Source organism: Neoarius graeffei, chromosome 12 (assembly GCF_027579695.1).
Source record: "Neoarius graeffei isolate fNeoGra1 chromosome 12, fNeoGra1.pri, whole genome shotgun sequence".
NCBI classification, from domain to species: Eukaryota; Metazoa; Chordata; class Actinopteri; order Siluriformes; family Ariidae; genus Neoarius; species Neoarius graeffei.
In genome coordinates this window covers 73,740,515-73,767,853 of record NC_083580.1, presented here as the reverse complement: position 1 = coordinate 73,767,853, position 27,339 = coordinate 73,740,515, and the positions used below count along the sequence as shown (strand labels likewise).

General features: G+C 43.9%; 1 protein-coding gene across 1 annotated transcript in view; it reads left to right on the top strand.

The window, feature by feature from the left end:
• Positions 1-6,046: 6,046 nt before the first annotated feature.
• Positions 6,047-27,339, top strand: part of rbm22 (RNA binding motif protein 22) — a 33,447-nt gene continuing 12,154 nt past the window's right edge. Inside the window, exons 1-5 of the mRNA XM_060936388.1 lie at positions 6,047-6,152; positions 16,966-17,019; positions 19,325-19,354; positions 19,448-19,580; positions 19,695-19,795. Coding sequence (XP_060792371.1) covers positions 6,099-6,152; positions 16,966-17,019; positions 19,325-19,354; positions 19,448-19,580; positions 19,695-19,795 — 372 coding nt within the window. The 5' untranslated portion in view covers positions 6,047-6,098. The remainder of the gene's footprint in view (positions 6,153-16,965; positions 17,020-19,324; positions 19,355-19,447; positions 19,581-19,694; positions 19,796-27,339) is intronic.

Below are 27,339 nucleotides of genomic sequence, written 5' to 3'. Positions count from 1 at the left end.
ATAAGCTCCTGCTCAGCATCCATCTTTTAATAGAAGATTTAAAAATAATCAATAGAAGATTTAATTTTCAGCACGATGATGCCCCTGTGGGCAAAGTGAGCTCCATGAAGACATAGTGTGCCAAGGATGGAGTGGAAAAACTCAAGTGTCCTGCACAGAGCCTTGACTGAACTCAACCCCATTGAACACCTTTGGGATGAATGAACTGGAACCTATCAATACCTGACTTCGCTAATGCTCTTGTGGCTGAATGAGCACAAATCCTCACAGCCACGCCCCAACATCTAGTGGAAAGCCTTCCCAGAAAGGAAAAGTAGAGCTTATTATAAGAGCAAATGGGGACTAAATCTGGAATGGGATGATCAGCAAGGACGTATGGATGTGATGATTAGGTCTCCATGTCGTGTTTCACTGAGCTACCACTGCTCATAAATATACCGAAAAGCAGATTAGCGGTCCTAAATCCCCTGTAGGAGTTTGATATGTTCTTCTATGTTTGGCTGGGTTTCCTCTGGGTTCTCTGGTTTCTTCCTGATGTCCTGAAAGCTTGCTGGCGATGCAAAATTGTCCTTTGGAGTTTTCACCAGGGCGGCACGGTGGTGTAGTGATTAGCGCTGTCGCCTCACAGCAAGAAGGTCCGGGTTCGAGCCCAGCGGCTGACGAGGGCCTTTCTGTGTGGAGTTTGCATGTTCTCCCCGTGTCTGCATGGGTTTCCTCCGGGTGCTCCGGTTTCCCCCACAGTCCAAAGACATGTAGGTTAGGATAATTGGTGGCTGTAAATTGACCGTAGGTGTGAATGTGAGCGTGAATGGTTGTCTGTGTCTATGTGTCAGCCCTGCGATGACTTGGCGACTTGTCCAGGGTGTACCCCGCCTTTCGCCCGTAGTCAGCTGGGATAGGCTCCAGCTCGCCTGCGACCCTGTAGGACAGGATAAGCAGCTACAGATAATGGATGGATGGATGGATGGATGGAGTTTTCACCATTGGAGAATTTACCAGGGCACCATTCACACCCTCATTCACACCTAGGGGCAATTTAGCGTCGCAGTTTTCCACCACCACCTGAGAACTTGGAGGAAACCCAGACAAACACAGGTTCGTGTGGGTTTCAGGGTTAATTCTGTAAATTAAACATGATTAAACATTATTAGAGGAGGTGAATTGGCGAGTCTAAATTGGCCCTAGGTGTGAATGAACGTGTGAATTGTGTGTGTGAGGTGCCTCGGGTGGGATCCATGTTGTATCTCGGGCTAGGCTTCGGATTCACGACAACCCTGAGCAGGAAAAAGTGCTTCCTGAAAATGAATAAATGGATGATGATAAAAGATAATGTGAAATTAATTATTTTTTTCTGATTTAAGTAGCGTACAAAATTACCAGTGTTGTGTTGTTGTTTTTTTAATCTGATAACAAGACACGATGTGGAATAGTTCATCGGCTGGAAATGTGTTAATAATAAAGAGCGTGGTTTGCGTGTGTTAGCCTTCATTTCACATCAGGTTTAATTAGTGTCAAGACGTACAGATATCTTGTGGCGTATAATTAGACTGCTTTGTATTTGGAAACACGACTGGTTGGAAAAGAAAATGACTGGTGTAGCCCACACCTTCTCACACAGCAACATCGTTTAGTTTTAGTCATCATTCAGACTTTTAAAAGGAAATCCTTTTCCAAAACCTGACTGAAATATACACATCATTCCTCAAATAATTATCACCTTAGCATTAATTTTATTAAGAGATGAATATAAAGATCAGTATCTGGTGAAGCTTAAAAGGAAGGGTGAGTTTGAAATGTGTTCAACCGTCCTCCACATTTAACAATACAAGTCCAAGAATACCATATTTCAGATTTCAGGGACTCTCTGATCGCAACATAAAAACATTTTGGCATGAAATCCCGTTTAAAAGTACAAATGCTGCTCAGAATGGGTTCGTCTTTGCGTCAGGTCTCTTTCTGAGGAAAAAAAATAGCCTCGATTGAGGCTGGAGCTCATACCGGCCACTGCTGTTGTGTGTGAGTTTGAAATCCGATCAATCCTGTGGGATTGATCAATCCTGTGTAGCCGCATCCATAGCAGGTGGCGCCACCTGGTGAACAACTCTTGTTGGAATATGTCTTTAGAGTCTTCTGGGTGAGTTTCAGTGAAAACATTCTAGCAGTTTACGAAGAGTAGCGTTTAATGCAAGACGGCCTTTCGATTTCATAAAATCGGTGAAATTTAGTTCCTTCTGAAATGTGGTCATTGTGATATATGTTTATTTCTGTAATATCTCACAAAATATCAGGCCATTCTATGACTGGGAAGTTATTTAATTTGAGGGGATTAAAGCAAATAATGTGCATGAAATTGCTCGCTTTGCACAGTCAAGCAGACAGAGGAAGTCCGTGTGTGTGTGTGTGTGCAGGTTTCCCTTTGAGCGTGCACTGACAGTTCCATCATTCTGTCACTAAACGAACAGCTGATCACACCGAGGTGCTCGCTGACCGCCCATATTTATTAGTTTGATATTTCCTGCTTTTCCTTTCCTTCATATATAACATAACGTCTTTTCTTCTCGCTTTCTTTCCGTTACTATAGTCGGTCTTTCACGTTTCATTCGCACACTCATGTCCTCCATTTTTCTCTTATATATGTGTGTGTGTGTGTGTGTGTGTGTGTGTGTATATATATATATATATATATATATATATATATATATATATATATATATATGGGTCCGTCTCAGAAACTGGTCTCTCATTTGGGACATTATGGTCAAAAAATAAAATTTCAATTTTACTATTTTTTTTGCATTTACCCAACACTCAATGTTTCTTTTGTCATGTTTAATAAGAATAAAGATAGTATCTTGCTTTATCTGGCCTCCACTGTGGAAAATTTTGTTGATTACAATTCAAATGTTTTTGTAAAATTGAGTTACATATAAAATAACTAGGGGCGGCACGGTGGTGTAGTGGTTAGCGCTGTCGCCTCACAGCAAGAAGGTCCGGGTCCGAGCCCTGTGGCCGGCGAGGGCCTTTCTGTGCGGAGTTCGCATGTTCTCCCCGTGGGTTTCCTCCGGGTGCTCCGGTTTCCCCCACAGTCCAAAGACATGCAGGTTAGGTTAACTGGTGACTCTAAATTGAGCGTAGGTGTGAATGTGAGTGTGAATGGTTGTCTGTGTCTATGTGTCAGCCCTGTGATGACCTGGCGACTTGTCCAGGGTGTACCCCGCCTTTCGCCCGTAGTCAGCTGGGATAGGCTCCAGCTCGCCTGCGACCCTGTAGGACAGGATAAAGCGGCTAGAGATAATGAGATGAGATGAGAAGACTCCATTAAGGCTCTCCCTAATCTTCTTGACATCCAGCAGAGGTGCAGTGCTATTATAGCTTTCTTTCACCACAGCACTAACGCAACAGAGAAGCTCAAAGAAATTCAGAAACAACTGAAGTTTCCAGAACACAAACTGATACAATCAGTTGAAACAAGGTGGAACTCTGTGTCCTACATGTTTGAGAGACTACTTGAGCCAAAGGAAGCTGTTACTACAGTACTTTGTCTTCTTGGAAAGAGCTCACTGTGCTTGAGTGAGGAAGACTGGTCCATGGTTAGTCTCTCCATTGATGCCCTGAGACCATTTGATGAAGTAACAAGAGAGATATCAACTGAAAAACATGTTTCAGTTTCAAAAGTGATTCCCCTGGTGACACAACTTCTGAGATCAACTGCAACTTTGGGTTCTGTGACATGGCAAATGTGGAAGCTGTGAAAAAATGACAAATCACTGAAATGCAGTTAGTGAACCAGACCTCATCCCCTTCAGTGTCAGCTCTTGAACCAAGCACAAGCTCTGCCACCAGCTCTGTCTTAGCTCCTGCAACTACCTCAAGCTCCCCTGCAGGGGCTTCTCCATCCCCACCTGCAGCAAAAGGTGGGATATGGACAGAGTTTGACTCTCAAATCCTTACATTCCAGCAGCATCGCACAACTGCCACTGATGCCATTATTGAAATGCGCCGGTACTCAGAAGAGAAGCCAATTCCACGGGATGGAGACCCACTTCTTTGGTGGAAAGCGAATGAGGCAACATTCCCCTCTCTGAGCAAGCTTGTCAAGAAACACCTGGGAGTAATTGCAACATCTGTACCTGCAGAAATGATTTTCTCAAAGGCAGGACAGCTAGTAAGTCAGAGAAGAAGTGCAATAAAGGGGAAAACTGTAAACATGTTATTGTTTCTGAACAAAAACCTATAAATCTGTAGTTCTCAACATGGGGACAGGGCCCAAAAGGGGACTGCAGGGGATAATTCCTTGGACACAGAAGTGCTTTGAGGGCAAAAAGCCAAAGGTCGTAAATGAGAGCCAACAGTAGTTTTTGCTTTTGTTTAGTTATTTGCACTATTGCCTTTATTTTTCACAAACAATTATGTGTAATGAAAGGGATTTTTTTTGTTATATTGTTATCTCAGGCAGGCAAGCTGGAGCCAAAGGTCCAAGCTGGAGGTCTGGTTCACTAATTGCATTTCAGTGATGAGTCATTTTTTCACAGCTTCAACATTTGCCATGTCACAGAACCCAAAGTTTTTAAATCTTGTGTCCAGGTAGGTGCTGACAGCAAGACCATAAAAGGTTTCAGTACCTCTGAAACGGTGCTGGCATTGTGCTGACAGCTCGGCAGCTAGCGCACTACCATGGCACTCGTGAGATGCAGTTGATCTCAGAAGTTGTGTCACCAGGGGAATCACTTTTGAAACTGAAACATGTTTTTCAGTTGATATCTCTCTTGTTACTTCATCAAATGGTCTCAGGGCATCAATGGAGAGACTAACCATGGACCAGTCTTCCTCACTCAAGCACAGTGAGCTCTTTCCAAGAAGACAAAGTACTGTAGTAACAGCTTCCTTTGGCTCAAGTAGTCTCTCAAACATGTAGGACACAGAGTTCCACCTTGTTTCAACTGATTGTATCAGTTTGTGTTCTGGAAACTTCAGTTGTTTCTGAATTTCTTTGAGCTTCTCTGTTGCGTTAGTGCTGTGGTGAAAGAAAGCTATAATAGCACTGCACCTCTGCTGGATGTCAAGAAGATTAGGGAGAGCCTTAATGGAGTCTTCTCATCTCATCTCATTATCTCTAGCCGCTTTATCCTGTCCTACAGGGTCGCAGGCAAGCTGGAGCCTATCCCAGCTGACTACGGGCGAAAGGCGGGGTTCACCCTGGACAAGTCGCCAGGTCATCACAGGGCTGACACATAGACACAGACAACCATTCACACTCACATTCACACCTACGGTCAATTTAGAGTCACCAGTTAACCTAACCTGCATGTCTTTGGACTGTGGGGGAAACCGGAGCACCCGGAGGAAACCCACACGGACACGGGGAGAACATGCAAACTCCGCACAGAAAGGCCCTCGCCGGCCACAGGGCTCGGACCCGGACCTTCTTGCTGTGAGGCGACAGCGCTAACCACTACACCACCGTGCCGCCCCTAGTTATTTTATATGTAAGTCAATTTTACAAAAACATTTGAATTGTAATCAACAAAATTTTCCACAGTGGAGGCCAGATAAAGCAAGATACTATCTTTATTCTTATTAAACATGACAAAAGAAACATTGAGTTTTAGGTAAATGCAAAAAAAAAAGTAAAATTGAAATTTTATTTTTTGACCATAATGTCCCATCGATACCAAATTTTGCAATATCACCCACCCCTAATTTACACTGAGTCACTCCACTCCCAAACACTAGGTGGCGATATTCTTTTTTCCTCTTCAAATAAACTGTAACGCTGGTTGAATTCCAAATAACCACCTACTGGATGCTTAGTGCACTATCTAGGGTGTCTAACATACTATTTCACACCACATATAGTACACTAAACGTCCAATCATGAGTTGTTTAGGATTCAGCCAGTGTTACCGCGGATTTGAGGAAGAACCCCAAATATCTAATAAGTTCCTATTTAGTGCACTACATAGGGTGTGAAGTAATGGTTTATACAGCCTAAGCAGTGCACTTACAAAGGGAGGAACGTGGGTTTCGGCTAGTGAGCGAGCAGCAAACGGTTCCCAGAAGCAGAGGGAGGTTTTTTTTTCAACTCGCAGTAATCTAAAATGGCCACTTCCTTAGGCTCGAACACGTACAATAGACAGAATTGGGAGGACTCTGTAAGTATAATACTAGGGATTTTCTATTCTAAATTTTGAGTTTATTATCACGGTTTTAGTGATGTATTGTTCACCATGAAATTGTGTGTATAACCGATTAAGGTCGTCTCTCAAGGAATAAGTAATTGTAGCTGGCCTGGTCCTGCGCTATCAAGCTAACGTGCTGCTAATGCTAGCTAGCTAGCTAAATAACTACAAAAATAATTAAAAAAACACTCATTATCCTAAATGAACACTTTTTGTATAAACGAATACACTTAAGTTTTTGATTTATTTCTATTTGTTTTATGCCATGTAACTAAACGCTAATTAAAGTTAGCTGCCTTAGCTAATTAGCATGATAGCATGAGATTAGCTAGGTAGCTAACGCTTTAAATTATGACATTTAAATTAAACAATATCCACGTCTTTTTTTTAATTAATCCAAACTGCTGACGCTATTAGACAATTCTGTAATTTCACTAAATCGAGCGAGATGTTAGAGTCTGACCAGTTAATAACGTCTAAACAAAATGTTTACATATTTTTAAATTAATACGCGATGATAGTTTGTTGTAAAAATCTCATGTTGTATTTTCAGTGGATTTATGAGACGAAATAATTTTTACTACTTCTTTAATCTGAGCGTTTTACTTCCAAACTCCTTGTTTTTAATTATTTTAAAATTTACTGTCCATGTTTGCAGATGCAACGCATCAGAACGTCCATTAAAAAAAAAAAAACACAGTTTTTATGTGAAGAGAAATTTCTAACTCTGTTCACTTCATTAACGTTTATGTAGAAAACTGTACACTAACATTCAGAACTAAAAACTTCTAAGTAGGCTGATAGATGTAAAATGCCAATTAGGTGCAAAAGTGTTTGTTTTTGTATTTCTAATTTATCTCATCTCATTATCTGTAGCCGCTTTATCCTTCTACAGGGTCGCAGGCGAGCTGGAGCCTATCCCAGCTGACTACGGGCGAAAGGCGGGGTACACCCTGGACAAGTCGCCAGGTCATCACAGGGCTGACACATAGACACAGACAACCATTCACATTCACACCTACGGTCAATTTAGAGTCACCAGTTAACCTAACCTGCATGTCTTTGGACTGTGGGGGAAACCGGAGCACCCGGAGGAAACCCACGCAGACACGGGGAGAACATGCAAACTCCACACAGAAAGGCCCTCGCCGGCCACGGGGCTCGAACCCAGGACCTTCTTGCTGTGAGGCGACAGCGCTAACCACTACACCACCGTGCCGCCCTATTTCTAATTTTATGCAAAATAAATATATCAAACATGATGAAAACTAATGGCCCTTTTCCACTACCCTTTTTCAGCTCGCTTCAGCCCGACACGGCTCGCGTTTCGACTACCAAAAACCAGCACGACTCAGCTCGTTTCAGCCCTGCTTAGCCCCTAAAACTCGCACCGTTTTGGAGTGGGGCTGAAGCGAGCCAAGCCGTGCCGAGTGAGGTTGGGGGCGTGAGCAGACACTCCCCTGTGCACTGATTGGTGAGGAGGAGTGTCCTCACATGCCCACACACGCCCCGCGAGCGTGCTGGGATCTGTAAACACCGCAAACCCGGAAGGAGAAGAATTATGAATTACGAGAATTTCTGAAGCCTTATGTGCCTCGCCTCATCTATACACTCTTGCCAGTATCTGTTGGCGTTGTCGGTGACAACAAGCCACAGCACCAAGACCAGCCACACTAACGACTCCATGTCCTCCATGTTTATTGTTTACTATTCGGGTCGTGAGACTACCGCTGAAAAGACCACTAGGATACTGTACATGGCGCTTCCTGTCACCGTTGCAACCTCTGAGCGCTCATTCGTATGCCCTTCAAATAATGTGCGCAGTATAGGCTATTGATGTTTTATTATGAGCCATGTACAGTATCCTAATGTTTTTTGTTTCTGAGTTACATGTTCATTTGAAGGACTTCGTTTTTGTAGCCTAAAATGATGTTATGATAAGCTTTAATAAAGGGCCCGGTCATTTGCCCCGCCCCCGGCCCGGCTCTGACTTGTTCCGCCACTGTCACTGATGTCACTGTTTGCGCTGCTTAACTACATCACGTGACGTCCACCCACTTTCGCTAACTCCACCCAATGTGTCCACCCACTTCCAGCCAGCACGGTTCAGCGCGGTTGTAGTCGAAATGCAACTCCAACAGCCCCGCTCAGCTCGACTCGGCACGGCTCAGCCGCGTTTGTAGTGGAAAAGCGGCATAATTGTTTAATCCATGGCCTCAGCACGAGTCTATGAAGTGGCTGAGGAAACTTGTTTGGAAAGCTGACTTCCGGTTCAGAATGCTTGTTTGTGTTTGGACACGCCTCCTGTCAATCATTTTGTAGGCGTTCTAGATCCTGGAGGCGGAGTTTCCTGAGCTCAAGTAGTGTAAAGGCCAATTTATGCTGACAACGCAGTCTTCGCAGACGGTGTCGCAGATAGCGTCTGCGTAGCCCCCCCACCTTCGCAGACGCTCTGCGCGCACCTCCCAAAAATTGTGACCACTGCAGAAGCCTCGCAGACAAGAGGGCTCTGATTGGTCCACTCTACATCCACTGTACACGCACTTCCGCTTCCCTACTTTTCCGGTTTGGTTTGTTTTCACTACCGCCATTTTTAAAAACACGAGCGAAGATGGAGCAGCACGAAGAGCGGTTGATTGAGGAAGTGAGGAAGTACATACATCTACACGACTCCAGTTCTAGTCATTATAAGTAACCGGAGGATAAACACTCCACTAACCACACCCACCAATTACTCCTAGCGATTTCGCACCCCCTTGCGTTGTAGCGGTGAAAAACATCACGCACGCCTATTACTCCCCGCTCAACGATAAATTACAACTGTCTGCGAAAAGCTGTCTGCGAAAGCCTTGTCGCAAGAGCATGCAGAGGCCTTAAAAATCATTCAAGTGTCGATTCTAATCACTTATACCCCTTTTCCACCAAATCAGTTCCAGGGCTGGTTCGGGGCCGGTGCTGGTTCACAACTCGTTCAACTCGCAAGCCAGCTGAGAACCAGTTTGCTTTTCCATAGCTCACGGTGCTAAGGGAAGCCACGTCAGTTACGTCGCTACGTTTGCATAAACCTTGGCGGAAATATCGAAGCAAAAACACAGAAGCAGCAACAATAATAATAATAATGGATGACTTCGCGTTTGTACAGCTGCTGCTTCTCATCACTTAAAAATGGCGATCTTTCGCGGTCTTATTGTTGTTGGTCTTAACAACTCCCCCCCCCCACCCCCGCTGACGTAAGCAGTTCTTTCCTCTGGCCCAGCAGAGAGTTGGTGCTAGCCTGGAACCGGTTTTTCTGGCCCCAGAGCCAGTTCTTTGTCAGTGGAAACAGAAAACCCGGTTCCAAACTAAGCACTGGCCCCGAACCAGCCTTTGAACTGATTTGGTGGAAAAGGGGCATTAGAGGAGAACTGAAGGCAATTTTTTTAAATCAAAATGAGAAATAGAATTTTATTAAATATCGGAATCCATTTTTGATAGCTAAACTGGTCTATCTGAGAAACTCAGGAGGATCTTCTACAAACACAACATTCCGGTTAGGGCTGCGCTCACAGCTTGCGATACTCGATCATGCACGATTTTCAGGGGTACGATACGATATCGTTTACTCACTTGAAAATCCCATATATGAGACATTTCATGCACATCTCCCGGTTCTGTAGCAGGTTGTCAATAATTTTCACTTGATTTAAAGCAAGTTTCATGCCAGATATCGACGGAAATTCATGCTTGCAACCTGTTCCAACCAAAAATGTTTTTATTTACAAATGTCGCTTTCAGTTACTCAGGGCATGTGCATGAGAAATGAGCCTTTTTTTCATCCAAACTACTTTTTGAAACCCTCATTCTGATTGGCCGGTGTATTATAAGCCAGCCAATCAGAATCAGTGTCTTAAGGTAGCAGCATGCTGTAATGGCTGTTTGTTGTCTAATTAGTATCCAATATCTCTGTCATTTGTGCCTTTATTGTCCGACTTTTGTTATTGAAACACAACAAATGACGAAGTAGATAACATCTTTAGACATTTGGTGACCCAAATCTGAAGTTTGCTTGGATAATATCAACTGGAAGTGGCTCAATCGGTATGTTGCTATCATTAGATTGTTAAGTTTCAGTGCACTCTGCTACAGACGCTGTAAGCCGCTAATTACGTCCCCCATGTCTCCATGGCCTCGTCTCGAGACTCATTGATTGAATAATTTTGGCGCCAAACGTATTCGTGCTCTCTGCTTACAATACATTAAAGACATTGTTTAACTCGATATATCGCGATATATATATATATATATATATGGTACGATATCGTGAGCAACTGATGGCAAATGAGCACAGCCCTAATTCTGGTACATTTCAGACCCAATAACACCCTGAAGCAGAACCCGGTCCATCCTAAGGACAGAATAGCCAGACACAAACAGGACAACGTAGTGTATGTAATTCAGTGCAGTGAGGAACGCACGGGCTCGTATATTGGGGAAACAAAACATCCGCTTCACAGGCGCATGGCTCAACACAGGAAAGCCAGTTCCTCAGGCCAGGACTCTGCTGTCTGTCTTCATCTTAACAACAAAGGGCACTCATTTCAGGATTGCAACATACGCATTTTAGCCAGAGAGGATCGTTGGTATGAGCGAGGAGTTAACGAAGCCGTTTTTGTCAACCTGGAACGGCCATCGCTGAACAGAGGTGGTGGTCGAAGACATCATTTATCAGCCACCTACAATGCAGTCCTTGGCGCACTTCCCAGACAGCTGAATGCACACCAAAACCCAGCTGTTTTCAGTGACTCACAGGAGGACAGAGAAAACCAACAATCCATTGATCACCTCGACGACTCTCTTGGCCGTTCACACCCAGCCCCCAGTGACCCACGCCAACAGGATGACTTAGGCCGCTTTTCCACTACAAACGCGGCTGTGCCGTGCTGAGTCGAGCTGAGTGGGGCTGTTGGAGTTGCATTTCGACTACAACCGCGCTGAACCGTGCTGGCTGGAAGTGGGTGGACACATTGGGTGGAGTTAGCGAAAGTGGGTGGACGTCACGTGATGTCGTTAAGCAGCGCAAACAGTCACATCAGTGAGCTTTTAAGCGGTAGTCTCACAACCCGAATAGTAAACAATAAACATGGAGGACATGGAGTCGTTAGTGTTGCTGGTCTTGGTGCTGTGGCTTGTTGTCGCCGACAACGCCAACAGATACTGGCAAGAGCGTATAGATGAGGCGAGGCACATAAGGCTTCATAATTCTCGTAATTCTCCTTCTTCCGGGTTTACGGTGTTTACAGATCCCAGCGTGCTCGCGGGGCGTGTGGGCATGTGAGGACACTCCTCCTCACCAATCAGTGCACAGGGGAGTGTCTGCTCACGCCCCCAGCCTCACTCGGCGCGGTTTGGCTCGCTTCAGCCCTACTCCAAAACGGTGCGAGTTTTAGGGGCTAAGCAGGGCTGAAGCGAGCTGAGTTGTGCTGTTTTTTGGTAGTCGAAACGCGAGCCGTGTCGGGCTGAAGCGAGCTGAAAAAGGGTAGTGGAAAAGGGCCATTAGGCCAAGTTTACATTAGACCGTATCTGTCTCGTTTTCTTCGCGGATGCACTGTCCGTTTACATTAAAACGCCGGGAAACGGGAATCCGCCAGCGTCCACGTATTCAATCGAGATCGTGTCAGCTCTGGTGCTGTGTAAACATTGAGAATACGTGGATACGCTGTGCTGAGCTCTAGCTGGCGTCTCATTGGACAACGTCACTGTGACATCCACCTTCCTGATTCGCTGGCGTTGGTCATGTGACGCGACTGCTGAAAAACGGCGCGGACTTCCGCCTTGTATCACCTTTCATTAAAGAGTATAAAAGTATGAAAATACTGCAAATACTGATGCAAATACTGCCCATTGTGTAGTTATGATGGTCTTTAGGCTTGCCATCCTTCCACTTGCAAGTGGTGAGTGATTTGCGCACAGCGGCTCAGTCCCGAATCACTGCTAGTGCGCTTCACTCGCGCGCTCTGTGAGCTGCGCAGGGCCGGAGTGCGCACCCTCCAGAGGGCACTCGCTGTTCAGGACGGAGTGATTTGGAGCGCAGCCGCTGAGGAGGAAGCGATGAGCCGCACTGACACATTTCAACTTGCGTGCCAAATTAGTCATGTGATTAGCGTATCCGTGTATTGGCGTTGCTGTGTGCACGCTAATCGTTTTTAAAAACGTTAATCTGATGATCCGCTGATACGGTCTAATGTAAACCCCACCTTAATGACACCTTAGGATTGTTTTTCATCCATGAGAGGATAAATACCTGATACTCCCTATTAAGGCCTCTGCATGCTCTTGCGACAAGGCTTTCGCAGACAGCTTTTCGCAGACAGTTGTAATTTATCGTTGAGCGGGGAGTAATAGGCGTGCGCGATGTTATTCACCGCCACAACGCAAGGGGGCGCGAAATCGCGAGGAGTAGTTGGTGGGTGTGGTTAGTGGAGTGTTTATCCTCCGGTTACTTATAATGACTAGAACTGGAGTCGTATAGATGTACGTACTTCCTCACTTCCTCGATCAACCGCTCTTCGTGCTGCTCCATCTTCACTCGTGTTTTTAAAAATGGCGGTCGTGAAAACGAACCAAACCGGGAAAGTAGGAAAGCGGAAATGCGTGTACAGCGGATGTAGAGTGGACCAATCAGAGCCCTCTTGTCTGTGAGGCTTCTGCGGTGGTCACAATTTTTGGGAGGTGCGTGCAGAGCGTCTGCGAAGGTGGGGGGGCTACGCAGACGCTATCTGCGGCGCCGTCTGCGAGGACTGGGTTGTCAGCATAAATTGGCCTTTAGTCAGACAGAACTGAAGAAGCCTTTCGGATGAGAGGTGAAACGTCTTCAAGCAAGTCCAGTTGCTCACTCATCACCCACAGTTTACTCTGACCTGGATGACTGAGAATCTTCAGACATTTTTGATAACTTGCTATAGCAGTGACGAGAGCTACGAGTGTTTGAAATGTGCTATGTAAAGCCAGTATCTCACTGGGCTGTGACAGCCTGTGACTAGTTGGAGACACAACAGTTGCAATAAAACATGCGAATTAGCAACAATTTTCACTTGGAATCACACTGAATTGATATTCGCATATTTTACCACAATTGTTGCGTCTCCAACTAGTTGCAGGCTGTCGCAGCCCAGTGAGATACTGGCTCGCACTTCCTGTCTCACAGAAACTGACTTGAGAAGGGTTCGTGACGGCTTTGCGACACCAGCAACGCATTTGTGGCTATTTTGAGAGAAATTTTGTCGCACAAATTTTTTGAACATGTTCAAAATTTCAGAGCGACACTTTGTGACTCGTGCGAGGAAATTGAGAAGCCCCGCGAATGTTTCAAGACACTTTTGAAACTCTCTCAGGAAAGACATTCGCAATTTGTCGCAAGATGTCGCAGCCCAGTGAGATACTACCTAATATATCAGTCCATATGTCAAAGCGATGGCCGTAAACGAGTTTTGTTGAGACCTGTGCAAGACATCATAGGACGTAAATAAAACGTACAGCGGAAATCAAGTGGGCGACATCTGCCAGCGTTCCGTGTCCGAAATCGCTCACTCATTCACTACTCCCTATATGAAGAATTACTCTATAGAGGACTGTATAGTGAGCTGCTTGGTAAAATGAAGAAAAAGAAAAGACGCTTTCGGACGCTAGTCCGTCGCGCTGGTATTGACATCATTACCGTCGCACAATTAAAACGTGCCAGATCAGTCGGCACGTTTTATTTGTGCGACAGGGTTTTTGTGCGTGGGTTTTCAGAATAATATATACGTGCATGTATTTTTGTGATAAATCCATATTATCCTGAGCGTATTTCCAACATTAATCAATACAAAGTACCTGCAGCTTTCAGTTTTTTTAAATCAAGGCTGAATACTTGATTCTTTGCTGCTACCTTTTATTAAATCAAATTTGAGACTTTTGATTTGATTTCTTTCAGCGCGACCGCAAAAAAAGACGCATGCACGTCCTCTTTCGAATGCTGATGTAATCAAGTCGGAAGTTTTGTTTGTTTTGATAGCAGTCAGGAAAGTTTGAAAAAAGTAGGCCGTAATCGTCATTTTAAACTTGTTTTTGTGCAATATTTTCTTTGGAAAACAGTTTTCAAAATGGCGGCGCTGACACCTGGCTGACGCTTTACGTTTCGAAGTCTCGCACAAGTCTCGTGAAGATCATGCGGATAAGCGACACCTGCCGTGGACCAAACGAACTAAATTCAACATGGCTAAAAACCGAATAGGCCGATAAGTATAATATTTAATTGCATTTAGTTGCCAATACGGGTCACGATATAAGGTTACTAAAACCGAAAACGTAATTGAATAACACGTTAATTAAGAAATAAAGCAAGTTTAAAAATTACTTCAGGTCTCCTTTAATGGGTTTCTGCCACTGCAAGTAGAACAACCAAGTCGCCCGTTTTGTTTTGTTTTTTTGCCTCTGTGGATTTTCCATTGAAGATATTTATACCGCTGTTCCGATGGGGGATACTGGTTTACCTCTGTGTTACCCCATTTCCACCAAATCAGTTCCAGGGCTGGTTCGGGGCCGGTGCTGGTTCACAACTCGTTCAACTTGCGAGCCAGCAAGTTGAGAACCAGTTTGAGAGAACCAGTTTGCTTTTCCATAGCTTGTGGTGCTAAGCGGAGCCACATTACGTCGCTGTATACGTTAGTTACGTTGCTGTATATGTCATTACGTCGCTACGTTTGCATAAACCTTGGCGCGAATATCGAAGCAAAAACAACGCGGAAGAAGAAGCAGCAGCAACAACAACAATAATAATAATGGCTGACTTCGCGTTTGTACAGCTGCTGCTTCTCGTCGCTTAAAAATGGCGGTCTTGTTATTGTTGTCGGTCTTAACAACTCCGCCCCCCCGCTGACGTAAGCAGTTCTTTCCTCTGTCCCAGCAGAGAGTTGGTGCTAGCCTGGAACCGTTTTTTCTGGCCCCAGAGCCAGTTCTTTGTCAGTGGAAACAGAAAACCCGGTTCCAAACTAAGCACTGGCCCCGAACCAGCCCTGGAACTGCTTTGGTGGAAAAGGGGCATATGTCATCCGTATCTCCGTCTGTCTGAAACACCCTTTTTCTCAGCAACCAGAAATCATAGCCAATTGGTACCAAAGTTCAGCTTGTGGTGCTATACCGTATATACCGTTTTCAGGTCTGTCACACATCCACTTCCTGTTTACCGACTGAATGTATTTACGAAACATATAGTGTGGATTTACAAACTTTTTGTAACACTTTTCTCAGTAACTACAAATCACAACTGCCTGATATTTGGTACTGAGCCTCAGCTTGGGGGCGTATACCGTTTTCAGGTTTGTCGCACATCGACTTCCTGTTTACCGACTGAATGTATTTACGATGATGCTGTTTCAAGAAGTTAAATGCCATTTCAGAATGATGGTTTAGCAGGATGCTGTTTGAAATCCCTGGGGAGAGACGCTGCTCTTTACTGACTCGTTTCAGGGTTCGTTATTTGTTGAAGTCAACATTCATAATAAGCGTCCTGTTCCTTTGATCGCTTGTGGTCTGATATAAGCGAGAGTGGGGGGGATACGCAAGTGAGCAGTAGCTCACAGTTGATCTTGTTGTATTTGAGTAGTTATGTTTTCAATTATTTCGTATGGTTATTTAACCAATCAGAGATATATATATATATACGCACGCATGCAGTTGGGGGTTCGGTGCTTTGCTCAAGGGCACTTCAGCCGTGATGCAGTGGGAGGGGAAAGTGCTGTTCATTCACTCAACTCAATTCCCTCACATTTTTCCTGCCGGTCCTGGGGATTGAACCAATGACCCTTTGGGCCCAAGGCTGCTGCTTTAAAGGAGTACGCCACCCCCAGGTGAAATTGAGTCAGTCCCTGCAGTCCCTAGAGTTGGATGAGTGAGCCAAAGCGTTTTGTAGCCGACCCAGCCATTGCCCTGATCTAGAAACGCTCCGGTTAGCTTTAGCTTAGCGTAGTCGCTGTAATCCGGCGTGTCCAGCTAGCATTGTCGTTGCAAAAGTGAATCAAATAAGATTTGGTATAATTATTTCTCATGACCTGTACATTCACATCAGGTACACATGAATGCAAATTAACACGAAGGGATTTACTAGACCAATTTATATCTGGAACTATTTTCGGCCACAGCACAGGCAAAGCACCGCTGCAGGCGCAAAGACACCACGCAGCACCTGAAAACCCTCAACTTCCGTCAATACACCAGCGTGACTACTAAGTTGTGGTGCTGCGTGGTGTCTTTGCGCCTGCAGCAGTGCTTTGCCTGTGCTGTGGCCGAAAATAGTTCCAGATATAAATTGGTCTAATAAATCCCTTCGTGTTAATTTGCATTCATGTGTACTCGATGTGAATGTACAGGTCATGAGAAATAATTATAAAAAATCTTGAGTTATTTGATTCACTTTTGCAACGACAATGCTAGCTGGACACGCCGGATTACAGCGACTACGCTAAGCTAAAGCTAACCGGGGCGTTTCTAGATCAGGGCAATGGCTGGGTCGGCTACAAAACGCTTTGGCTCACTTATCCAACTCTAGGGACTGCAGGGACTGACTCAATTTCACCTGGGGGTGGCGTACTCCTTTAACTCCTTTAACCATGGCTGCCTTGTTTGACAGGAAATAATGCCACATGAAGCTCTAAAATCTAACGGGCCTCCTGCAGGGTGCTGTACATCAAATAGATAGGAATTTGTGAGATTACGTCTACACTGTGCATCACTCCATTCACTCTGAACACTGCCACTTTCTCTTAAACAGGATTTCCCGATTCTCTGTCAGACATGTTTGGGAGAGAATCCATACATCCGAATGGTGAGTATGTAGCTTTTAATCCTGAGCTCAAAGTCACAGTGCAGTGCTCATTATCACAAGCTAACTGACTTTTAAACTCCGCTACGGATCATTTCAGTTGCCAGAAGATGATTCCTCATGTGTCCTGTTTTTTATGGACAGGCCAAAGAGTTTTATGAGCTTTTGAAGAGCCAAAATCTAATTTAATCCATACATGCATCCATCTATTTTCAGATTATGGTTGTGAGTCATTTTGCTGCATTTATTTGTTTTTCATGATGGGGTAATACGTATTCATTTATATCACAACTTAATGTAGCTGTAGAGGAACTTCTCAAAGGATAAACATGTCCTCAGTGTCCTACAGATTTCACGTACAGATCCTGTCGCATCTGTGTTGACTGTTATTTCAGTCCATTAGAGCTTTGTGAAATGTGGGTAAAATTCAAGCCGTTCTGTCTTGTAGTGTTTGGTGTTTTACATCCTTAAAGGAACAGTCCACCGTACTTCCATAATGAAATATGTTCTTATCTGAATTGAGACGAGCTGATCCGTACCTCTCCGAGCTTTGCGCGACCTCCCAGTCAGTCAGACGTGCTGTCACTCCTGTTAGCAATGTAGCTAGGCTCAGTATGGCCAATGGTATTTTTTGGGGCTGTAGTTAGATGCGACCAAACTCTTCCGCGTTTTTCCTGTTTACATAGGTTTATATGACCAGTGACATGAAACAAGTTCAGTTACACAAATTGAAACGTGGCGATTTTCTATGCTATGGAAAGTCCGCACTATAATGACAGGCGTACTAACACCTTCTGCGCGCTTCGACAGCACATTGATGCCTTCACTCCTGTTTTCCCCCTCTCCCCTGCAGGCTACTTGTCTTGGTGGTCACGTTGGTTGTATTGACGGAAGTTGGGGGGGGGCGGGGGAGAGAAAAAAAACCAGGAGTGAAGGTATCAATGCGCTGTCGAAGCGCGCAGAAAGTGTTAGTACGCCTGTCATTATAGTGCGGACTTTCCATAGCATAGAAAATCGCCACGTTTCAATTTGTGTAACTGAACTTGTTTCACAATACCAGGAAAATTCAGTTGAAATCAAGCCATTTGAGGCGAATTGGTCCGCCTCTGAAAAAAAACTTGGCATTTGGATTTCCCGGGAAACACTGATTTTCGTGACGTCGCGTGCGGGACGCCTCCCTCTGAATCCTACGTCAGCGCTGGTTTGTTTATGAGAAAACGACCTGGTGGTTTTCTGCAAATTTCTTCAATGTTATCGCGTAATTATTAAAATGGTTAACAGATATATCGTAGGAGGGTGTAGCAACACCAGTCATGATGGGATTAGTACTCATCGTTTCCCAAAAGACCAGACAATGAGAGAGAAATGGGAGCGCTTGGGCTACACAGGCTGTGCACTGAAACCGTACAAAGCTCACGCAGCCTGCTGGCGCTTCCGCAGTTAATGTCACGAATCTGGCTCCAGACTCACTTGGGATTTTTCCAGACACGTTTTATTTAATTTTTTTCTGCTGTAGACAGATGGCCTTGTGCAAAATTACCCTTCTGAATGAGTGTGTAAAGGGACATGCTTTCATATTAAAAAAAAAACCCCGAAATTGGTCCAGAATATGCCCTTTAAAATCAAAATAAATCACACTTCCGTCTTTGAGTAGTTTAAGACCAAACTTCGTAGCGTCTTTAGTGCTTTTCGGAACAGCATTCTCTTTCATAATTTCTCATTCTTCCTCACGTACGGTGACAAACTGATCAGCCACCATTTTGCCAACTTGCTTGAGGCGATTATCGAGAAATAGCCTGACCAATCAGCACGCGATTTTCTATCATCACCTCCATATTTATACTAAACACACAAATGCAGTTTATTCACTTTCCCATTCTTGTGTGTCACACATTTAAGTGAACGGTGAAGATTTAAAATCCAGCTGGCTCAGTCTCGACTGTTCCTGTTCTGTGTTTCGCCAACACTTTGTCAATGACGTTTGGGTATTAGTTTTCATTTATTTACAATGAGATGCCGTGACGCACTGGCAGCACAGATGGAATCCGTGTGATGTGAATCGGACTGAAAGGTCTCTCTAATATTATGCCGTGTGTCTGCTGTGAATTCTCAGTAACGCTTCTCCATCAGGTAGTAAAAAATGAGACCGTGGGTCATATTTCACTATGAACTGCGTAATCGAGGATTTGTAACAAGAGCAAAAGACATCGTGCTGCTTGAAATATCACAATGTAAGCGTGTCGAGGAAACGTGGAGGATTAGCTCCTCCTCAGTAACGTTAATACTTCCATTTCTTTATTTTTGTCAGACCAAAGAAAAGTATGGCAAAGAGTGCAAGGTAAGGCTAGTGTGTTTTGTTGAATTATTATAGTTTTCATTTGAGTTTGAGATGAGGTGTGTAACGCAGCCTGTTGTTCTGGTTCTCTGCCAGATCTGTGCCCGTCCCTTCACCGTGTTCCGCTGGTGTCCCGGGGTCAGGATGCGCTTTAAGAAGACGGAAGTGTGTCAGACTTGCAGTAAGATGAAAAACGTTTGTCAGACCTGCCTGTTGGATCTGGAGTACGGTACTGAGCATCTTTCAGTTTAACTGGTTCATGTTTCCACAGTTGCTTGCTGTCCACACGCATTTTTACATGCTCCTTTTTTTTTTTTTTTCTTTCCCATCCTACTTGATGTAGGTTTACCCATTCAAGTCAGAGACACAGGGCTGTCCGTTAAAGACGACATGCCAAGATCGGACGTGAACAAAGAGTACTACACCCAGAACATGGAGAGAGAGGTGATTTTATGAGTTTTCTGTTGGATGATATTTATGTGCTATTTATTATTAGCCTAGTAAACTAGACCCACCCGCCTAGCGGCCAAAAATATTTTTGCCTAGCGAGTGGGTCTAGCCTCGCACCATATCAACAAAAACACCCCGGGCATCAAATCGTGCCCGCCAATCACAACGCAAGGTTTTTGTTTGGATTCTTTGGGCGGGCTTTTGCAGGAGTGACGACAAAGCTGCGCGACGCTGAAGAAAGCACAACAGGAAAGATGGCTACAGCTAGCAGGGATGGCAATTTTCTGCCGAATGGCGGAAATCCGCCATTTTGAATTTCAATTTTATCATTTTTGTGGAACGTCTAAATCCGTAGAGACAAGTTTTAGGGGGGGGTTAGGTACCTAACTTTTATTGCTGCTACCGAGATTAGTGTCAAATCGTATCAAAACCACATGTCTCGCGAACAACGGAAGCTTCTATATCGAGTGTAACAATGAACAAGAGGGTTCTGATTGGTCCACTCGACATCCGCTGTACACGCACTTCCTCTTCCCTACTTTCCCGGTTTGGTTTGTTTTCACGACCGGCATTTTTAAAAACACGAGCGAAGATGGAGCAGCACGAAGAGCGGTTGATTGAGGAAGTACGGACATCTATACGACTCCAGTTCTAGTCATTATAAAAAAAAAAAAAAAAGTTCTAGTCATTATAAGTAACCGGAGGATAAACACTCCACTAACCACACCCACCAACTACTCCTAGCGACTTCGCGCCCCCTTGCGTTGTGCCGGTGAATAACTTTAGATACTTATTTTTATCATGTATTTTTCACACAATATACATGTAAAATGGCTAGAAAATAGGTAGAAGAGGCTAAAAAGGCTAAAGCTTCAGGGGGGCTATGCCCCCCTGACCCCCCCCCCCCCCCCCCCCCCCCCCGTTCGGAGTTTCAGCTGAAATAAAATTTTCCTGTTGCCATCCCTGGGCTAGTGAACAGTGCGCGTTTGACTCTGCTTTGGAATCAGTTTTAGAAGAATTAGACTTGGAGTTTTCGTTGAAACATGAGCAGGAAGAGGCTCTCCGCTCATTCCTTTTCAAGAAGGACGTTTTCGCTGTTTTGCCGACCGGCTATGGCAAAAGTCTGATCTACCAGCTGGCTCCGCTCGTAGCCAAAAGGATGGGGCTAGTTTGTGCAGTACGAAGAATTAATAAACAGCTTTGAAACATTACTTTTTGATTGTTTCTTATTTTCCCGGTATTTTAAATTTAAGGGAAATTTCGCCAAACACCACTAAATAAAAACTCTCAAAGTTTAAGCAAACCCTTGAAGAACACTTGAAAAAAATGAGTATGTTAAGTACCGTATTTTCCGGACTGTACGTCGCTCCGGAGTTTAAGTCGCATCAGCCAAAAAATGCATTATGAAGAGGAAAAAAACATATATACGTCGCACCGGACTATAAGTCGCACTTTTTTGAAGGGTTATTCTATCCATAGAATCTGTGATTGTATCTGATAAGCGGCGCGTGGTTACTGCGCGACTGCATTGTTTATTTAATAAACGAACAGCTGAGCAGTGATAACGCGCCCTTTGCCCTGTAAGTAGCCTAGTCTGATTATTTTAAATATCTACTGCTATCTTTAATACTATCACTATCGTTATTACTAATAGCCTATAGTATTATTATAACTAATATTAGTAGCCTATTACTGATGCATTAATCAGTTTGCTTTTAGAATATTTTTACCGGTAGGGCTTATTATCGCCCCATGGCTCTTTCATCTGTGTTATTAAAGCTGTAGTCATCATCGAGGAGTGTCATTCTTCATTTTTGTCGAATTTTATTTCATCAAATCAGGGGTCAAGTAGGCTATAGGTATATCATCTCCAAAGACAGGTACGGTAGTAAAAACAACCGTCTAGTGAAAAAAAAAAAAACAACCGCTGCTTTTAAATCCCCTACTTAAATCCTTAAAATGAGTCATTTAACTCATGTCTTGTGTGATCTGATCTCCAATGGTGAAATAAACCGGTTGTGATGAGTACAGTCTGTTATTTTAGAAGATAAATGTAATATATAATTTAATATATAGACTAATAAAAATTAATATTTTATAATATCACGACATATTACTGTCTGTAACTGTTTGTCACTAAAGCGTTTAAGATCAGAATGTCTGATATTATTATTATTATTATTATTATTTTACACACACAATAAGCGCATGTGCGTAAAGTTATAGTAAACCATCCCCCGCCTTTTTTTTTTTTTTTTGAGTCGCCGGACCCACCCACCTCCTGCGTTCTGGGACCTCCCACTTCACAAATTAAGCACTGCCTAAAATCACTACATAACTTATTTAAATAACTATAGGCCTATCATTAATAATAAAACACAGGTCAATCAAGTTTATCAAGCTGATGATTTCACTCCAAATCAGCAAATCCATTGAATTCCTCATCCTCGGTGTCGCTTCTGAACAACTCTGCCAACTCCAGCGGCAGATGAAGCGCCGTTTCCTCTTCTTCTGCGTGGCTGTCATCAGACTCGGCATCAGCTCCAGTTATTCCGCGGTGAAAAAAAAAAACATATATACATCGCACCGGAGTATAAGTCGCATGGCCAGCCGAACCATGAAAAAAAGTGCGACTTATAGTCCGAAAAATACGGTATGTGGTACAGACTCCAAACTTGTGGTCATTATCTCCAAACTTCTTAATATCTAGAACCTGTTTATTAATTAATACGCATTTTGAAAAATTATTTATTTCAAGGTCTCCCCCACTGCTTTCTGTCGCTCTGACTACGTCACAGTCACTGTTGCGCTGATTGGTCAGAGCGTTGGCCTATACGCACAGAGACAGTTTGAAAGACAGCGTCCTCCCACACCCGTCGGAAATGTCTACGGATCGAGGCCAGACTAAATATTCACATTTAGTCTGGCTTGCCAGGCTAATTTATTATTAAAAAAAAAAAAAACTGTTGAAGGAAGTCAGACAGTACATTCTGAAAATTAAACCAACCCTGTGTCTGAAATCACTCCCTACTCACTATGTAGCGAGTTCGCCATTTTGTAGCGCTGTCCGAATCAAGCAATATATCCCATCATGCATTGCGTTCGTGCTGAAAGAAATCAAATCAAAAGCCTCAAATGTGATTTAATAAAAGGCAGCGGCGAAGAAGAAAGTATTCAGCCTTGATTTAAAAGAACTGAAAGACGCAGGGACTTTGTGTTGATTAATGTGGGAAATGCGCTCAGTATAATATGGATTTATCACAAAAACATATGCATGTATATGCTATTTTGAAAACCCACCAGCCGACTGACCTGGCACGTTTTAATTGTGCGACGGTGATGTATATAACAGTGCGGCAGACTAGTGTCAGTGTTATTTATTTATTTATTTTGATCAATGAGCTCACTATGTAGTAGTGAAAGAATGACCCTCGGCTGACACTTGCACGACTTTTGGCCACGATTTTGTCATGGCAAGTCGTGCCATTTTGGGGCACGAACTGGGAGGCTCCCGCACTGTTCACGACTAGTTCACGCATAGTTCACGACGAGTTCACGAATGCGTGCCCGTCCACATTCACAAACTGGCACGACGAGTTCACGCATAGTTTGCGCATAGTTTACGCACTTCCCGCATTGGCACGACGAGTTTGCGCAATTTGGACGGTGTCGTGCCGACTTGGGCACGCCTGTGTCATGCACAACCTCATCCTCATCAGATACCCACACGCAATTTCAGAAGTGGACCGCGAAGATCCGGACACACATGATCTGATCCCTGGTGGATGGAGGACTGACCGACACCTGCAGGGGCTGCTGCCTCTAACCGGCCATCATACCCAGAAGGATGCAAAGGATCAGCGAGACTACCTGTCACATTACTACATGTCCCCTGGCAAGAAAGAATGGTAGTAGCTTCATGAGCTGCATCCACAGTTGTTCCATTTTTGAAATAAAAGAAACGAAACTCCCCCCCCCCAAAAAAAAGTCATGAAGGAATAGAAAATAAAAGACATTAAAGAAAAAAGTAAGAAAAAAAATTGCGAGTGGCGAGAAGTGTCCGGGAAGCCCTATATATACCCCCGCACCGACGCGAGCGCCACTGTCGCGCAGTAGTCATGAACTGCTCGTGAACTGCTCGTGCCATGCGCAAACTGTTCGTGAAGTGCGTAAACTAGTCGTGAACTGCTCGTGCCATCAATGCGTGACTGTGTCAGTGGGAAGGCACGGCCACGCTGCGACGCGCACCAATTCGTGAACATGTCGTGAACTACTCGTGAACTCGACGTGAGCTGTTCGTGAACTATTCGTGGCAGTTCGTGACAGTCGTGGCATGGCGTGCACTGGCACGCATCCTCCCGCATCGTCCCGACGAGTTCACGATGAGATCACGAACAGTTTGCGCATAGTTCACGACCCGGTCGCGAAATTTTGTCGTGACCAAAATTTTGAACATTTCAAAATTCTCGTCCCGACATGGCACGCAGTCACGACGGGTTTACGCACACTTCACGCCAGTTTACGACTAGTTTGCGCACTGGCACGACTCGAGTCGTGCCAATGCGTGCCACGGAATCGTGCAAGTGTCAGCGTACCCTGAGTGATTTCAGACACAGGGCAAGACAAATCTTGGCTGTGCTGCTGAGAATTCGAGATGAGTACGAGTTAGGATTTTGCTCCTTCTACTCCTACTACTGTTGTAGGTAGAGTAGATCTTCAGCTCAGTACTTTATCCAGAGGTTCCAATAGCTAACGTTTAGCTATACCATTTTTATAATTTTATTTATTTTCAATCTGTTGCTATGGCGAATTAAATGAAGCAGCATCTGACTACACATGAATAAAATTCTGCCTGCTGCTTTGCTTCTAACTAAAAAAAAGCCCCCCCCCCCCCCTTTTTGTGGTCCATCAGGACTCTGAATATCAATTAATCTGTGCACTATACTTACGATGCTGTATTGTTATCCATACAGGACACTTTTTCGATGGAATAAAAACACGTGTTCTATTCCCTTCTAGCAGGTTTCGTTCATTTGGTTTGATAGCACGCAATATTGTTAGCATATCACTTATCCTATGTCTATTACGTCACTCTACTCAATGGAGAACGAGCGTTGAATACGGTTTACGATATTGCATGGTTGTCAAGACAACATGATGTCTCACACCGGAGATGTAAAACTTCCGCGCTAGCGAGCGACTGGGACAGTTTGTAAACAAACATGGCCGCCAGGTTTGCTTCGTTAAATACGGAAGATTTTGAGAGAATTTTGAAAGAGAAAGACGTGTTGAACACCCAAAAGGAATGTGTATGAAATAATAATTATAATATTGGCTGGATTTTTTTTCGTGGTATATCAGATATATTCCATTCAGCTACTTGTCTTCAACTCGTTCAATATCATGCAAGCTGAATGGAATATATCTGATATACCACTCAACACCAGCCAGTGTTATTTAAATATATACTTCCACGTTTGTGTTTTTAAACACAAGTATTAAATTTTTTTTTTTTAAATGGGTGATTGTGTTTTAAATATGTGTTTGTGTTATTCTTAATATGCACCAATCAGTAAGAGCACCTACGGTTTCGTTGTACATGTTACAATGACGATAAAGGTTTGTCGTATTTTAATTTACCTGTGAATAATTTTTATTCTTATTTTAATTTTTAATCTTATTTTAAGGGTAGTACCTCACTGGGCTGCGACAGCCCGCGACTAGTTGGAGACACAATTGCGATAAAATATGTAAATTAGTGACAATTTTCACTTGGGATCACACTGAATTGTGTTATTCGCATATTTTACCGCAATTGTTGTCTCCAACTAGTCGCAGGCTGTCGCAGCCCAGCTTTCCCTCGGCAGTTAGGGAAGTAGAGGAAGCCTCATGGAAACTGACTTGAGAAGGGTTTGCGACGCATTTGCGGCAATTTTGAGAGAAATTTTGTCGCACAAATTTTTTTTGAACGTGTTCAAAATTTCAGCGACGAAGGAGCGACACTTTGCGACTCGTGCGAGGAAATTGAGAAACCCCGCGAATGTTTCAAGACACTTTTGAAACTCTCTCGCGAATGACGTTCGCAAGCTGTCGCAGCCCAGTGAGATACTGGCTTAATTTACCTGTACCTCTGGTCCGGGAGTTCAAATAAGAAATTGGTCTGATGACTAAGATTTTTGATCGATTTGATTTTGCTTACTTAATGTACATTTGAGGGGTAAGAACCTTATTCCTTACCTTATCCCTCTCACCAAAGTCACACCAACCAGAAATATTCTGCATTTTACTCCTGGTTGGGTTTCTTCTGCTTTATTATTTTTTATACTCCCGCTCCGAAGGTGGGGAGGGTGTTCTACTGGTTTAGCTCTGTCCGTCCGTCTGAAACACCCTTTTTCTCAGCAACCACAAACCTTGGTACCAGGTACCAAACTTCAGCTTGGGGTTCTATACTGTGTATACTGTTTTCAGATCTGTCGCACATCGACTTCCTGTTTACCGACTGAATGTATTTACTAGTGCTGTCAAAAATGTTGCATTATCGCGTTAACTTGACTCAATTTTAACGGCGATAATTTTTTTTTTTTTATCGCGAGATTAACGCTCTGTGACATGATGTAGGTTTTTCATAAGCTTTTGAAACTGCCAGGAACTTGGAACAGAGACTTTGCTTAGAAAAACGATAGCAGCTAGACTGTAATGCCACGCCCCTCACAGCCAGAGTCCTCTGCCCTCCCCCGAAGAGCCACGGTGCTCGGCTTAGGTTTCGTTTTCCCATCGGCGGCTCCAGCCCCACTTTGCAGTGGCTGTGACAAGACGTGTTATGCTCTGCAATAAAAAAAAAAAAACATTGGTACAACCAGTGTTCGAACTATGCCGATATTTTCGGGGGGTCCCTTTTTTTCCCTTGGGGGGGTACTTGCGCTTGTCTCAGAGCGCGGCTCTCCATCGCGCGCTCACTTCGGATATGCAAATGCTTCCCGTTACACACGATTGCTATGTCAATAAACATCATTTTGCCAATATTTTAGAGACCCCCCCCCCCCCCCAACATTTCCCGAATCATGTTTTCAAGGGATCTCATGTCTGTTTCAGGGGATCTCGGATCCCCCGAGTACCCCCGTAGTTCGAACGGTGAGCAAGCCCATTCACTTTTTTATGCTGATAAGAGAATTACAATGGTTTTTCATGTGACAAAAATGTGCGATTGATTGCGAGTTAACTATGACAGTCGTGACATTAATAGCGATTAAATATTTTAATCGCTTGATAGCACTAGTATTTACGAAACATGTAGCATGGATTTTGGCGCTATTTCAAGAAGCAAAATGCTATTTCAGAATGAATTTACCAGGATGCTGTTTGAAATCCCTGGAGAGAACACTGCTCTTTACTTGTTTCAGGGTTCATTATTTGTTGAAGTCAACATTCATAATAAGTGTCCTGTTCCTTTGATTGTTTGCGTTGTGATGTAAGCAAGAGCGGGGGGATACGCAAGTGAGCAGTAGGTCACAGTTGAGCTTGTTGGTATTATCTTTTGT